We start from the raw sequence: 17,600 nt of genomic DNA, 5'->3' as shown, positions 1-17,600 counted from the left end.
CTCGTTTTCAGCTTGAGCAACGATGGGACTACACAACAAATATTCTTAGTCTGATCGTGAAATTGCGTTTGAAGGAGATTTTGTAATCTCAGAAAAAATGGAACAAAGACAACGCTTTCATCAGCTGGAGCTGAATGCGAAGCTCGCTTTCATTGCTGTATCGCTGTTGTTTGGGAGAGCAGTTTGGGCACAAATACGGTACTCGATCTCAGAGGAGCAGAAGGACGGAGCTGCGGTGGGAAATATCGCGAAGGATTTAGGTATTGATTACAGAACACTGAAAGAGCGAGGATTTCGCATCGTCTCGACCTCAGGCGAGTCAATGTTCAGTGTAAATCAGAATGACGGCGTCTTGTATGTGAACGGTAAGATAGACAGAGAGGAGGTGTGCGAGAGAAGCACTCCGTGTTTAATCAATCTGAAAATCGCTCTAGAAAACCCACTGGAAATTCATTATGTAACTGTAGAGGTATTGGATGTAAATGATCACAGTCCACAGTTTCCCGAGAATGAAAAGCGGCTGGAAATTTGGGAATCTGCTATGCCAGGCGCGCGGTATCCGCTACAGGCTGCGCGTGACCCTGATAGTGGAATCAATTCGGTTCAAACCTATAAACTCAGCCACAACGACCATTTCCGTCTTGAAATTAAAGACCGAGAAGAAGATGGTAAAATTCCAATTCTGATTTTACACAAGCCGCTTGACAGGGAAGTGACGAAAAACATAAAACTATTATTAACTGCTTTAGATGGAGGGAAACCTCCTAAGTCTGGCTCAATAGAAATATTGATTGATGTATTGGATATCAACGACAATTTTCCTGTTTTTACAAAAGACATTTACACAGTTACATTAAATGAAAACGCACCTGTTGGCACAACAATTTTACAGATTAATGCCACTGATTTGGACGAGGGTAAAAACGGAGAGTTAATTTATGCACTGGGAAATAATGTCAACAATAATTTACGCAGACTTTTTGAAGTTAACTCAGTGACTGGGGAAATTATTTTGACCGATCGTTTGGATTTTGAGGTCAAGGATAAATATGAGATTGATATCCAAGCATCTGACAAAGGAACAGTTCCTCTTGTGACGGATAAAAGTGTAGTGATAAAAATCGTCGATGTAAACGATAATGCACCGGAAATAGAGGTGACATCATTTTCAAGCGCCATTCCAGAGGATTCTAGACCAGGTACTACAGTAGCTTTGATAAGTGTTACTGATTTAGACTCTGGGGTCAATGGAAAAATCTCATGCTCACTGTCCGATGATATACCTTTTAAACTAATGCCGTTACCACAAGATAATATTTATTCTTTAGTTACATCTGCTTTCCTTGACAGAGAAACTAAATTTCAGTATGACATCACACTTGTTGCAAAGGATGCGGGACAGCCATCACTGTCTTCTGTTAAAACTATAACTGTTCTGATATCAGATGTAAATGACAATAGTCCAGAATTCTCATTCTCTCCATATGCGTTTTATGTGATGGAAAATAATGTTCCAGGGAAATTATTATTTTCTGTGTCTGCTTCTGACAAAGACTCAAATGAAAATGCTATAATCAGCTATCATATATGGAGAGAAAATACAGAGGAAAACAAATATGCATCTTTCATTAACATTAACTCTGAAAATGGAGAGATTTATGCGCTTAAGAGTTTTGACTTTGAAACCGTTAAAACGTTCCAGTTCCAAGTTGTTGCTTCAGACTCTGGAAGTCCATCTCTGAGCAGTAACGTGACAGTGAACGTGTTTATTCTGGATCAGAACGACAACGTTCCAGTGATCTTATATCCAGTCAGCGCTAATGGTTCTGCTGAGGGTGTGGAAGAAATTCCCCGTAATGTGAACGCAGGTCATTTGGTGACTAAAGTCAGAGCCTATGACGCAGATATAGGATACAACGGCTGGTTATTGTTTTCACTGCAGGAAGTTAGTGAGCACAGTCTCTTTGGTTTGGACCGCTATACAGGACAGATAAGGACCCTTCGCTCATTCACAGAAACAGACGAGGCCCAGCATAAACTGCTCATACTGGTCAAAGACAATGGGAACGTTTCACTCTCAGCAACAGCGACTGTGATTGTCAAAGTTGTGGAGCCCAAAGAGGCTTTTGCAGCTTCTGATGTGAAAAACGCAGTAAAAGACGAGGAGGAAAACGAAGTGACGTTTTATTTGATCATCACTTTGGGCTCGGTTTCAGTGCTTTTTGTCATCAGCATCATCGTGTTGATTGTAATGCAGTGCTCCAAATCTACAGACTATTCGTCCAAGTATTTACAGGACACAAATTACGACGGGACTCTGTGTCACAGCATCCAGTACAGATCTGGAGACAAACGGTACATGTTAGTTGGACCCAGAATGAGTATCGGCTCTACTATTGCACCAGGCAGTAATAGGAATACTCTAGTGATACCAGATCGCAGGAGGAGAGATTCTGGAGAGGTAAGCCAATGAGTCCTACAGGAAACAGTTTTAAGACACATGCTGGTTGCTGGCCATGGGACTGGAGCTGCTCAGGCTGATATTTCGAATGGAACAGTGTCTTCCTCTTTCTCAGATTTAAAAAAAAAAAAAAAAAAAAAAAAAACTGTACTAATAAAATATAAGTAAGAATAGACCAGCTTGTTATGCTATGTTTTCCTTTTTATGCATGTTGTACAATATCCTAGCTCTTCTTCAGTCATGGTCCTCTTCCATTCATTGTGCTTTTGTTGTGGCAGGACTTGCATATCTTGCAGACTGGTTTGAGCTTCTCTGAGTATAAATTAAATTTGTCCTTCTTTCTGTATCCTATTTTGGTGGGTTGTGAAGAAAGGAATAATGTTTTCCTACAATATGTGTAATTAAGGAATGTGGTTAAAAAAAGTGCAATTCTTTTTCCACTTAATTTTGTTTGGAGTGCAGTCTTTTGTTTGTCAGGTCTGTTTGTGTCTGTCTGTCTCTGTAGAGGTGTTTAGGTTCGGTTGATATTCTGTCAATTTATTATTCTGTTAACATTTCAGTTTACTTTTAAGCTGTTGCTTCTTTCCAGTGTTTTAGATATTTATGTTTTTATTTTCAATTTTTGATTTGGTCTAGATGGGTTTTGTGCTCTGTGGTTCAGCTGGGCATGTTTTTAAATGTAAAGTCAATTCTGAAACAAACTGGCTGCGAGGACTTCTCTCTGTGGTCAGCTATTGGTAGCTTTGTGATGGAGGATCTGTGTATTACTACTATTTAGGTGGGCATGGAATTTTAATGCTGTTTTATTTTAATTTTTTGTGGGCACTGTTCTAATTCTGCTCTGCAGACATTATTTCGAGATTTACATTGTAGTTTTGCATAATTCTGCTTGCAGAGTCTCTAATAGGTGTTTGTCCTTTTTTAGTGAACTGTTGGTTTTTGAACAGACCCCAGACCGCATATCCAGTGTGACCATTTCTGTAATTTATTTCTTACTTTTAGCCAGATTCTGGTTCAATTGTAAATTAATATTCTTCTTAACAATAAAAAGCTTTTCATGCCTATTCCCTCAGGTTGTTCACAGCCTTGTTGAAGTTTCCTGTGTTGCTGATGTTTATGCCAAGATACAGTTCTCAGTGTGTTCTAAAGACATGTTGTTTCCTTTAAATGTTATGATTTTGGTCTTGTCATCTGGCAACTATAATGTCTTTTTCAGAATATCTCTGTCTCTCTTTCTCTTTTACTCACTTATTTTTATAAAACAATATGTTCGGTCTAATGAGAGAATATTGAATGTTTAAGCATAGCTTAACTCATATGTTGGATTGTTTAGGAGTCAGCTGATAAAATTACATGCATTTGACAACAGTAAAATGTTTTGGACGTTGCAATGCAACTAACGCTTCAGATCGCGAGATGTCAGTGTAAACCTAGAGAAAGGCTCATGACGTCAAACAGTTGCTCATGGTTTTTTTGTGAGTTTGTTCCGCCCTCTTGGTTTATTCGTATGCTTTCTCTTTTTCACCACTGATGCCGTTTGATTTGTCACTATTGGGTATCTCGTTTTGCATTGACCGACTCGTTTTCAGCTTGAGCAACGATGGGACTACACAACAAATATTCTTAGTCTGATCGTGAAATTGCGTTTGAAGGAGATTTTGTAATCTCAGAAAAAATGGAACAAAGACAACGCTTTCATCAGCTGGAGCTGAATGCGAAGCTCGCTTTCATTGCTGTATCGCTGTTGTTTGGGAGAGCAGTTTGGGCACAAATACGGTACTCGATCTCAGAGGAGCAGAAGGACGGAGCTGCGGTGGGAAATATCGCGAAGGATTTAGGTACTGATTACAGAACACTGAAGGAGCGAGGATTTCGCATCGTCTCGACCTCAGGCGAGTCAATGTTCAGTGTAAATCAGAATGACGGCGTCTTGTATGTGAACGGTAAGATAGACAGAGAGGAGGTGTGCGAGAGAAGCACTCCGTGTTTAATCAATCTGAAAATCGCTCTAGAAAATCCACTAGAAATTCATTACGTCGCTGTAGAGATATTGGATGTAAATGATCACAGTCCACGGTTTCCCGAGAATGAAAAGCGGCTGGAAATTGGGGAATCTGCTATGCCAGGCGCGCGGTATCCGCTACAGGCTGCGCGTGACCCTGATAGTGGAATCAACTCGGTTCAAACATACAAACTCAGCCACAACGACCATTTCCGTCTTGAAATTAAAGACCGAGAAGATGGTAAAATTCCAATTCTGATTTTACACAAGCCGCTTGACAGAGAAATGACGAAAAACATAAAACTATTATTAACTGCTTTAGATGGAGGGAAACCTCCTAAGTCTGGCTCAATAGAAATATTGATTGATGTACTGGATATCAACGATAATGTGCCTGTTTTTACAAAAGAAACTTACACGGTTATACTGAATGAAAACGCACCCGTGGGAACAACAATTGTACAGATTAATGCCACTGATTCTGACGAGGGTCAAAACGGACAGGTAGTTTATGCTTTAGGAAATAATGTTAATGACAATTTACGTGAACTTTTTGAAGTTAATTCAGTCACTGGAGAAATTATTGTGACTGGCCTTTTAGATTTTGAGGTGAAAGATATATATGAAATTGATATTCAAGCATCTGACAAAGGAATCGTTCCTCTTTCGACGGATAAAAGTGTAGTGATAAAAATCGTCGATGTAAATGATAATGCACCGGAAATGGAGGTGACATCATTATCAAGTGCCATTCCAGAGGATTCTAGACCAGGTACTACAGTAGCTTTGATAAGTGTTACTGATTTAGACTCTGGGGTCAATGGAAAAATCTCCTGTTCACTGACCGATGATATACCTTTTAAACTATTGCCGTTACCACAAGATAATATTTATTCTTTAGTTACATCTGCTTTACTTGACAGAGAAACTAAATTTCAGTATGACATCACACTAGTCGCAAAAGATGCGGGACAGCCATCACTGTCTTCTGTTAAAACTATAACTGTTCTGATATCAGATGTAAATGATAATAGTCCAGAATTCTCATTCTCTCCATATGCGTTTTATGTGATGGAAAATAATGTTCCAGGCAAATTATTATTTTCTGTGTCTGCTTCTGACAAAGACTCAAATGAAAATGCTATAATCAGCTATCATATATGGAGAGAAAATACAGAGGAAAACAAATATACATCTTTCATCAATATTAACTCTGAAAATGGGGAGATTTATGCGCTTAAGAGTTTTGACTTTGAAACTGTTAAAATGTTCCAGTTCCAAGTTGTTGCTTCAGACTCTGGAAGTCCGTCTCTGAGCAGTAACGTGACAGTGAACGTGTTTATTCTGGATCAGAACGACAACGTTCCAGTGATCTTATATCCAGTCAGCGCTAACGGTTCTGCTGAGGGTGTGGAAGAGATTCCCCGTAATGTGAACGCAGGTCATTTGGTGACTAAAGTCAGAGCTTATGACGCAGATATAGGATACAACGGCTGGTTATTGTTTTCACTGCAGGAAGTTAGTGAGCACAGTCTCTTTGGTTTGGACCGCTATACAGGACAGATAAGGACCCTTCGCTCATTCACAGAAACAGACGAGGCCCAGCATAAACTGCTCGTACTGGTCAAAGACAATGGGAACGTTTCACTGTCAGCAACAGCGACTGTGATTGTCAAAGTTGTGGAGCCCAAAGAGGCTTTTGCAGCTTCTGATGTGAAAAACGCAGTAAAAGACGAGGAGGAAAACGACGTGACGTTTTATTTGATCATCACTTTGGGCTCGGTTTCAGTGCTTTTTGTCATCAGCATCATCGTGTTGATTGTAATGCAGTGCTCCAAATCTACAGACTATTCGTCCAAGTATTTACAGGACACAAATTACGACGGGACTCTGTGTCACAGCATCCAGTACAGATCTGGAGACAAACGGTACATGTTAGTTGGACCCAGAATGAGTATCGGATCTACTATAGTTCCGGGCAGTAATGGAAATACTCTAGTGATACCAGATCGCAGGAGGAGAGATTCTGGAGAGGTAAGAAATGGACTTGCGTTATGCTGTATTGTATTCATAGTCAGCATTGTACTTTTTTTTCCTAAGTAATACTGATCTGTGGTTATAATAACATAACTATTCCAGCTCTGTATTTTTTATAGCTACATTTGTATGTGAATTCTGTAATATTGGAATTTTTGATGTGCCCTAATGATTATGTATATGAAACCCGCGAGAGCGAATGAGTCGCTGTCCTTGGTGCTGAATTCGTGTGGCCGCTTGCTATCCTGCATACTGAAATACGACGTTGACTCTTTTCTGTTTCTATGTATATTTTAGGTGTATAGAAGAGCTTCAAGAACTTTAACATGAATTACATACATAGTTTAATGAATAGCAATGCAATGAAAGAGCGCGAGGTGTCAGTGTAAACCTAAAGTACAACTCAAAACGTCAGAGTACCTCCCTGTTTTCTTTTTCGTCACATTTGTACACGATCTCTTTTTCACCAGTGGTGCGGCTTTCTCTGTGCTTTTGTCTTCGTGATATCTTTCGAGATCTAGAGCATTTCGGTCATCTGTCATGTGGCTACTGGACTAATATTTGGACAGCCGGTGTGCAATTGTTGTGGAACGAATACAGTACAAAAATGGGACAAAGGAGACATGATCAATGGCTTGAGCGGCATGTGAAAATCCTCTTCGTTGTTGTATCGCTTGTTTTTGGCAGAACGGTTTGGGCACAAATACGCTACTCGATTTCTGAAGAGCAGAAGGACGGAGCTGCTGTTGGAAATGTTGCGAAGGATTTGGGTATTGATTACAGAACCTTAAAAGAGCGAGGATTTCGCATCGTCTCAACCTCAGGCGAGTCAATGTTCAGTGTGAATCAGAATGACGGTGTCTTGTATGTGAACGGTAAATTAGATAGAGAGGAGGTTTGCGAGAGGAGCACTCCGTGTTTAATCAATCTGAAAATCGCCTTAGAAAATCCTCTCGAGATTCATTACGTGACTGTTGATGTCATAGACGTGAATGACCACGCTCCGAGATTCCCAGACCAGGAAAAGCATTTAGAAATAAGTGAAACGGTGCTTCCCGGTGCGCGATTCCAACTCCAGGCAGCGCGCGATCCAGACAGTGGCAGTAATTCAGTTCAGACTTATAGACTGAGCCACACCGATTACTTTCGTATTGAAATTATAGATCGTGATGAAGACGGCAAAGTTCCTGCGTTGATTTTACAAAAGCCGCTCGACCGAGAGGTTACAAAAAGCATAAAATTGCAGTTAACCGCTTTAGATGGAGGCAGACCACCAAAGTCTGGAACTATGGAGATAACGATAGATGTGTTAGATATAAACGATAATGCGCCTGTTTTCACTAAAGATAAGTACACTGCAACGCTGAATGAAAACGCACCTGTAGGCACAACCATTTTAAGGGTGAACGCAACCGATCCGGACGAAGGCCAGAATGGCGAAATTGTTTATTCATTAGGACATAATGTTAACCACAAGTTGCGTAAACTTTTTGATGTAAATCCAGTCACAGGAGAAATGATAGTGACAGGTCTTTTGGATTATGAGATTAAAGATAAATATCAGATTGACATTCAAGCATCAGACAAAGGAACTGTTCCTCTAACAACAGATAAAATTATAACTATAAAAATTGCTGATGTAAATGACAATGCACCTCAGATAGAAGTGACATCATTCTCGAGTGCCGTTCCTGAAGACTCTAAACCTGGCACAACAGTGGCTTTAATAAGTGTCTCTGATTTAGATTCCGACATAAACGGGAGAGTCACCTGTTCATTACCTGAGGACATACCTTTCAAACTAATGCCGTCATCTCAAGAAAACACATACTCATTAGTGACAACATCATCTCTTGACAGAGAGACAATTTCTCGTTATGACATCACATTAGAAGCTAAAGACGCTGGTCAACCGCCATTGTCTTCTGTTAAATCTATAACTGTCCAGGTATCAGATGTAAATGACAACAGTCCAGAGTTCTCTTTTTCTCCTTATGCATTTTATGTGATTGAGAATAATGTTCCAGGCAAATCTTTATTTTCTGTGTCTGCCTCTGATAAAGATATAGGTGAAAATGGCGTGGTCAGCTATCAAATATGGAGAGATGGTGTAGAAAACAAATACACGTCTTTCATTAACATTAACTCTGAAAATGGAGAGATTTATGCACTAAAGAGCTTTGATTTTGAAACTCTTAAAACGTTCCAGTTCCAAGTTGTTGCTACAGACTCTGGAAGTCCGTCTCTGAGCAGTAACGTGACAGTGAACGTGTTTATTCTGGATCAGAACGACAACGTTCCAGTGATCTTATATCCAGTCAGCGCTAACGGTTCTGCTGAGGGTGTGGAAGAGATTCCCCGTAATGTGAACGCAGGTCATTTGGTGACTAAAGTCAGAGCCTATGACGCAGATATAGGATACAACGGCTGGTTATTGTTTTCACTGCAGGAAGTTAGTGAGCACAGTCTCTTTGGTTTGGACCGCTATACAGGACAGATAAGGACCCTTCGCTCATTCACAGAAACAGACGAGGCCCAGCATAAACTGCTCATACTGGTCAAAGACAATGGGAACGTTTCACTGTCAGCAACAGCGACTGTGATTGTCAAAGTTGTGGAGCCCAAAGAGGCTTTTGCAGCTTCTGATGTGAAAAACGCAGTAAAAGACGAGGAGGAAAACGACGTGACGTTTTATTTGATCATCACTTTGGGCTCAGTTTCAGTGCTTTTTGTCATCAGCATCATCGTGTTGATTGTAATGCAGTGCTCCAAATCTACAGACTATTCGTCCAAGTATTTACAGGACACAAATTACGACGGGACTCTGTGTCACAGCATCCAGTACAGATCTGGAGACAAACGGTACATGTTAGTTGGACCCAGAATGAGTATCGGTTCTACAATAGCACCAGGCAGTAATAGGAATACTCTAGTGATACCAGATCGCAGGAGGAGAGATTCTGGAGAGGTAAGAAACTTTAAGGTTTCACAGGACATATCTATCTGTCTATCTTGCAGTGTTGTTAAGAATATATCTTTTGGATGCAAGTTCTTTTCTGTTGGACAGTAGTACATCTAAACTTCTTGAGGATGATAGAGATCAATCTGTTGAGACAAATAGTTATAATATCCCTTCATGCTGGTACTACTTGAATCATTTTTGTTGACATTAACTAAAACTGGACAGTGGATTTCTGGGTCTCAGCATACTCTGCATGGGACTGGATCAGTGTTACTGAGTGAAGGCAATACATGTGAATGCTTAATGTTCAGTTATGTTGGAGATTTAGATGAGTTTCTGTTAAAAATATTTAGTGGTCTTTTAATGGTCTTAACCATTTTAATCACAAATCACTGGTCAGGAAATTAGCAAGAATTGCACAAATACTGTAGATAAAGTAACTTAGCACCAAATAGCCTTCGCCTTTGTTTTCTTTACATGTTTAAACTGTGTGTGGGTAAACTTGCAGACAGCTTTTTACAGGAAGAAGAGTCAGTGTTGTTCCACTCAATGTTAATGGCTTCAAACAGTTCATGAAAGTTGAAAAATGGAAATCATTCCATTCACCAGTTTGTTTGAGTTTAATGTGAGACCAAATATTCACTATAGGGTTCAAATCTGGACTCTGACCAAAACATGAGCCTGATGGACTTGTTCTCAAGCCACTTCTTGGTTGTCTTTGCAATTTGGGCAGGAACATTGTCTTGTTGAACAAAACAAAAAACATCTGATGATTCCTCTTTAGATAACAACTTTTCATTTGTGGAAGCAAGACATTCTGCAATATTCTCCTGTACTCCAAAGCATTAAATGACTTCACAATGAAGCAGCTCACCAATACCTGCAGCTAAAAAGGCTCCCCACACAATGACACAGTCTCTTCCTCCATGCTTCACTGTGGTAGAGATGCATTTATCATTATATTTTTCAGCAGATTTTCAAAGACACCGCTCTGAAGCATCACCATGCAACTTGTGTTTCATTGTGATTCATCACTCCACAAACAACTTCCCATATTCTACCAAAACTTCATTCTGTCTTCGATGTTTTTCTGAGACAACAACAGCTTTTTAAATACTGCATTTACTTACATTTTCCTAAGACAATTAAAAGCTTTGTGTTTAGCCATTTTGGACTTATTGGCCCTTTTATATTTGGGCCCAGGAGTGTATATATAACTGAAGATTAATTTGATTATTTCTAAGTATCAAAGTAGTTTTTACCCAGAGAAGGGTTAGGGTTATTGGTTTTATTTTGTAATGTCATTGATTGCTTATTTGTGACCCTGGACCACAAAACCAGTCATAAGTCGCATGGGTATATTTATAGCAATAGCTAACAAAACATTGTATGGGTCAAAATTATCGATTTTTCTTTTTATGCCAAAAATCATTAGGATATTAAGTAAAGATCATGTTCCACAAAGATATTTTGTAAATTTCCTACCGTAAATATATCAAAAATTTATTTTTGTAAGTAATATGCATTGCTAAGGACTTAATTTGGACAACTTTAAAGCCAATTTTCTCAATATTTTGATTTTTTGCACCCTCAGATTCCAGATTTTCAAATAGTTGTATATCGGCCAAATATTGTCCTATCCTAACAAACCATACATCAATGGAAAGCTTCAGATGATGCATAAAAATGACCCTTATGACTGGTTTTGTGGTTCAAGGTCACATTTAAAAGATCTCAAGTTAACTTGAAGATATTGCCCTTTGTGATTGTAGGTCTATGTAAAAGTGGACTGTTTTGATTGGCATGAAATACAAAACTAGAATTGTTTACAGGCAGTAACTGGTATTGTAATCACTTCTGTGCGCCATTTGGACATACATCTGTTGTGTTAGATATGCTTTCAATAAATGTGTGTTTTATTATTATTATTCTATTATATGTTCTTTAAAAAAGTTATCCGTTTCGCCAGATAAACGTGTTTTCCGACTTAGCTGAACTCTCTATTGATTTGTTATTTCTCAGTTCGTTTGCAGTGAAAAATAAATTCGCACGGTGTCAGTGCACACCACAAATACAGACCTGACGTGGCATCGTCTGTTGGTCGTTTCATTCGCTCTCTCCATCAGTTCGTTATGATCGCCGTGGACATCGCCTTCACACCCGCCAAGCGCTTCCTGCTTCATTTTGTAAAGATTCTCTAACACAAAACAAGAGTTTTATAGTCAGTGCTTATCTTTGTTATGGGTCCAAATTTTATGCGTGTGAAACATCTTTGAACGCCGTTTTAATTTCCTGCAAAATGCAACAAAGGGTGCGTTCGTCATGGCGCCTCAGACTTACATTCATGGCATTGGGAATGCTGTTTTGGAGAGGAGTCTGCGCTCAAATACGATATTCTCTTTCCGAGGAGCAAAAAGACGGTACTGTGATCGGAAACCTTGCGAAGGATTTAGGTCTCGATCCCAGAACGCTAAAGGAGAGAGGATTTCGAATCGTTTCAACCTCAGGCGACTCGCTGTTCACGGTAAATCAGAATGACGGGATTTTAAGCGTAAATGGAAAAATAGATCGCGAGGTGGTGTGCGAGAGAAGCAGCTCGTGCATCATCAATCTGAAAATTGCGCTAGAAAACCCTTTAGAGATTCACTATGTGTCGATTGAAATAGTGGACGTCAATGATCATGCCCCGACATTCCCGGAGAAAGAAAAGCGCTTGGAAATATCGGAATCTGCCCTACCTGGAGCTCGGTATCAGTTACAGGCGGCGCGGGATCCCGACGGCGGCATGAACTCTGTTCAACAATATAAACTCAGTCATAATGATAATTTTCGCATAGAGGTTAAAGATCGCGGAGAAGATCTAAAAATGCCCTTTTTAATTCTTCAAAAGCCTTTGGATAGAGAAACCAGCCGGAGACACAAGCTACATCTTACTGCACTCGATGGAGGGCGACCCGCAAAGTCTGGAACAATGGAGATAATAGTTGACGTTTTGGATGTTAATGACAACATGCCGGTTTTCACACAGGAGGTTTACTCTGTAACGCTTAAAGAAAATGTCCCTGTAGGCACAACTGTAATACAGGTTAATGCTACTGACATGGATGATGGTCCAAATGGAGAAGTTTTTTATTCATTTGGGAAGGATATAGACAACAGGATAATAAAACTTTTTGATTTAAACTCCAGTACAGGGGAAATGATTGTGATTGGCTTGGTAGATTTTGAAGCCATGAATAACTTTGAAATAGATATCCAGGCCTCAGACAAAGGACCTGTTCCGCTCACATCAGATAAGAGTATAACCATAAAAATCATTGATGTAAATGACAATGTGCCTGAGATAGAAGTCACATCATTTTCAAGCGCAGTGCGTGAAGACTCTAAAATTGGAACCACTGTGGCTTTGATCAGCGTCAGTGATTTGGACTCTGGTGTAAATGGGAAAGTGTTGTGCTACATTACTGAAGACACACCTTTCAGGCTAACGCCATCATCCCAAGATAACATTTACGCGCTGGTTACAGCCTCATCTCTTGATAGAGAAACTGTACCTCACTACGACATCACGTTAGTTGCCAAAGATGCTGGGCAGCCACCTCTGTCTTCGGTTAAAACTATAACTGTGCAGGTATCAGATGTAAATGACAATAGTCCACAATTTTCTCTTTCGCCCTATGCTTTTTATGTGATGGAAAACAATATTCCAGGGAAATCTTTGTTTTCTGTGTCTGCTTCTGATCGTGATGTAGATGAAAATGCTGTTGTGAACTACAACATTTGGAGAGACTCTGGAGATGAAAACAAATATGCATCTTTCATTAACATTAACTCTGAAAATGGAGAGATTTATGCACTAAAAAGTTTTGACTTTGAAACTCTTAAAACTTTCCAGTTCCAAGTTGTTGCTTCAGACTCTGGAAGTCCGTCTCTGAGCAGTAACGTGACGGTGAACGTGTTTATTCTGGATCAGAACGACAACGTTCCAGTGATCTTATATCCAGTGAGCGCTAACGGTTCTGCTGAGGGTGTAGAAGAGATTCCCCGTAATGTGAACGCAGGTCATTTGGTGACTAAAGTCAGAGCCTATGACGCAGATATAGGATACAATGGCTGGTTATTGTTTTCACTGCAGGAAGTTAGTGAGCACAGTCTCTTTGGTTTGGACCGCTATACAGGACAGATAAGGACCCTTCGCTCATTCACAGAAACAGACGAGGCCCAGCATAAACTGCTCATACTGGTCAAAGACAATGGGAACGTTTCACTGTCAGCAACAGCGACTGTGATTGTCAAAGTTGTGGAGCCCAAAGAGGCTTTTGCAGCTTCTGATGTGAAAAACGCAGTAAAAGACGAGGAGGAAAACGACGTGACGTTTTATTTGATCATCACTTTGGGCTCGGTTTCAGTGCTTTTTGTCATCAGCATCATCGTGTTAATTGTAATGCAGTGCTCCAAATCTACAGACTATTCGTCCAAGTATTTACAGGACACAAATTACGACGGGACTCTGTGTCACAGCATCCAGTACAGATCTGGAGACAAACGGTACATGTTAGTTGGACCCAGAATGAGTATCGGTTCTACAATTGCACCAGGCAGTAATAGGAATACTCTAGTGATACCAGATCGCAGGAGGAGAGATTCTGGAGAGGTAAAATGGAGATTATCTCAAAAATTGTCATCTTTGATGGCTTTTCTGTTTCTTTGTTTTGTGTTTGGCCACCTCACTGTCCTCTCATCATCCTGTTAGACACAATCTGATCCATGCAAAACAAATATCTGCAGTAGTGTTTCTTGTCCTTGAAAGAAATTCATTCAAATATAAAAGGCTGAAGATCTAAATGATGAGATCATGAGAGCTGCATATACACACACACACATACACATACACACACACACACACACGCATATATATATATATATATGCAGTGATGGTGTTAGCTAAGTATACTACTAAGTCTAGTATTGACCACTGGAGTTGTTCTACTTGGTTTTAGATTAGTGAATCTCAGTATTATCTCATTGACTCCAATAGGTTATGCTGTAAAAGATGCAAGACTGCATTTGATTTTTTTCTGACAATTTTGAGAATGTGGAGTCAAGATTGAATGTTTTCCAAAGTATTTCATTTTATACGTATCTTATACAGTAAAGGACAAAGTCTCTCTCTCTCACACTGAACACTCTGTTTCCCATTCATTCTCTGTCTGGAATCTATAACAATACACCCATTACCCTGAGAAAAAAGGAGTAGAATAAACTGCATGGGGAGCTATGAAAAGGAAATGGAGAGAGAGAGATAAACATAGTATAGATTTGTTGGTCAGCTTGCTGGGGTTTATCAGATGAAATTGATTTAGATGGAGAAGTTGATGTTGTAATGTAGTCAGCAGATGGTGTCAACAGATTCAGTCCCCTGTGAAGAGGACACACAGAGTCATGTGTTTGGTTGTGGGAGGCAGTCTCGTTTGCGTGTTCTCTCGGTGTGGGTTGTGCTGTCGTGCTTGTCTGTGGTTTATCGGATTGCCTCTTTCTGTGTAAATAAATGTCATATTAATGAGGTTGCTCTTATGATGGTAGCATTCAGATGACTGGATTTTTTTTGAGTGTGTGTGTTTATGTGCTGAGCACCTCAGGCTGTTACTCAAGCATATTTTTGTCCATCAGGCAGACAGGATTGGCCTTATTCCACGTTACTGAACACACACAGCGCTTCCCCACCCACAGTGCTTTCATCTCTCTTCTCCGTTATTTATTTCCTTTGCTATACTCCCTCAGTCACCTTATTTCTTGATTTTTTTTTTTCTTTTAATTTGCATTTGGAGTTTGTAGTCTATTCTATCTATCTATGATTTAAAATATAGTTTTTTTCCCCTGTAATTTTTCAGTTGCGCTTTTACATTACTTTGTGCCACTACTAATATTGTATTCTTTTTGATGAATTAGTCAAATGTTTTGCTTAAGTCGCTTTGGAGAAAACATTTGGTAAATGATTAAATTGAAATATAATACAGTATATAGCGATTTGTTTGCTGTCTGTGTGGATGATGAAATCCACAGTCGTGCTGTGCAGAGAAAACTGAACACAATCAGGTATTGTAGAGGTCAGCAGAATATTGAGTCTGGTCCAGCAAAACACACACACTGATCATAGACCAGGGTAGTGCTCAGCATCTCATTAGATTTCTGCGGTATTTGAATTTTTTTGTTCAGTGTCTGAATAAAAACCTTGGATTTTATAACACTAAGTCTATTCAGTCGATCTTTGTGTTTCACACATTCAGTTCAGATTCCAAATAAATGCTTATTTATTAATGGTTTGGCATCCAAGCTATACAATATAGAAATTAATTTCACAATATTAAATTTCATAAACATTTTAATTTTGTAATATAATCTTTGTCAGACAGTTCTCTCTTTGCCCACCCCAGTTGCTATGGCAACAGCAGAGCTAGAACACTTTCTTTGTTTACTGATTCCAGTTGCTTAGGAAACAGAAAGCCTTTTACAGATATTTGAGACTTTACACTTATTTTTAAAGTGAACAGTTTATAGTTTATACCATAAACGGGTATGGTATATGCTTACATTGATCTTTTTTGCTTTAACAAAATTGTTGTCATAATCACATTTTTTTAACATGTTTAAACATCACATATTTTATTCCCTTATAATATATATATATATATATGGTAAGACTTTAGTATAGGTGCTTAGTAAGTACTAATAAACAGCCAGTATCCTTGTAATATGCATGCTAATAAGCAACTAGTTAAAAGAGCTTAAAATAAAGTGTTACTATATATATATATATATATATATATATATATATATATATATATATATATATATATATATATAATGTGTGTGTGTAAATAAACAAGGCTGTGTTGGAATAGATATTCAGAATAAAATTTCTTTTATGAAATTATATATATATATGTATTATATATAATAGTATATATTTAGGAGTTTTTAATGTAGAATGGTTATTACTTCAGAACCATGTTAATTTTGACAGATCAAACAGAATTGAAATCAGCTGGCATTTTACTCTCAATGGCAGAACTGAATGAGGGGTCATTTTAATCTGTTTAGTTGCAGGTTGGTCTGTGCACTGTTGTGTGTTGTTATAGCTCTGACTGAAGAAAGCATCACAAATCAAAAGTTGTTTACTGAACTTAAAAGAAAATGAATGGAAATGGTGTTTGTTGGCTGTGGACACTGCTGTTGCCATACAAGCTGCAAAATGGCAGAGACTGAGAATGGGTGTACTTGTGGTTTTTAACAGTTTCCCGGACATCAACTGTCAGGTGAATGCAGATTTGCTTAGAGGCCTGAGCAGAAAAAGCAAAACTGTGGCAACAAAGGCATACCATTATGTGCAGGCTGGACAGCTCGGTGAATGCATGTGTGTAAGAGAAGGTCAGGTCCATTCTGCAGTGGTTCAGTACTTTAGTGGGTCACATCAGTTCTGCTTTTGGTTCATGCGGTTATAAGTAGCTCTGTCCTCTATATCTCAGTCTGCAGCTGGCCTCAAGTGTATCTCTCTCACTCTCTCTCTCTCTCTCTCTCTCTCTCTTTTATATAATCTTTGACTTTAAGTCTGTGCTAATCTTCTAAACTCTCTCTCCTAATGGTCATTGAAACTGTCATGTCGGCTTTAGAAGTGTTCATTTTAAATGATGTTACTGTGAGTATTATTATGGGATGCTTTGGTCTGTAATGATAATGTCTATAATGTCTGGCTTTGTTCATTTACTACAGTATATTCTTGAGTACACTATTGTTTTTTGGGGGTTTTTTTTTCTGCAAGTGTTTGTCAGATGCTTTTTGTTACAAACAGTAGTGTGTTACATTGTCACATGATCTTATCTTCTGGTATCACTGATATCACTTCTGGTTCATTCGTTAAGTGCATTGTATTGTGGGATACATTTTTTGCATGCACTGTGCTCTCATGTTATACACTTTAGGAAAAATGTTGATACTGAATGCATATATAGAGAGAGCATAATCAAAATTACATCCTATTAACAATATAGGCTTACATACTATGTACTGCAGAAAGAATATGGCATGCTGTTCCAAATATAGCCTGATGATTGTAACATAGATGATTCTGACACAGTTTC

General features: G+C 38.9%; 1 protein-coding gene across 14 annotated transcripts in view; it reads left to right on the top strand.

Moving 5' to 3' along the window:
• Positions 1-17,600, top strand: part of LOC127525752 (protocadherin alpha-C2-like) — a 139,141-nt gene that overhangs the window by 37,244 nt on the left and 84,297 nt on the right. The window contains exon 1 of one of the 14 annotated variants that reach the window (XM_051918563.1): positions 6,045-6,497. The exons of 10 other annotated variants lie outside the window; for them this stretch is intronic. In XM_051918563.1, the coding sequence (XP_051774523.1) occupies positions 6,288-6,497 (210 nt within the window). In that variant the 5' untranslated portion in view covers positions 6,045-6,287. Of the gene's footprint in view, positions 1-6,044; positions 6,498-8,878; positions 9,469-13,556; positions 14,117-17,600 lie in introns of those variants that run through there. 3 more of the 14 variants (XM_051918580.1, XM_051918571.1, XM_051918586.1) reach the window with 3 other exon arrangements.

The sequence above is a fragment of the Ctenopharyngodon idella genome, chromosome 14 (assembly GCF_019924925.1).
Source record: "Ctenopharyngodon idella isolate HZGC_01 chromosome 14, HZGC01, whole genome shotgun sequence".
Taxonomy (NCBI): Eukaryota; Metazoa; Chordata; class Actinopteri; order Cypriniformes; family Xenocyprididae; genus Ctenopharyngodon; species Ctenopharyngodon idella.
Note: the sequence above shows the minus strand (reverse complement) of the source record. Positions and strands in the feature narration are given on the sequence as shown.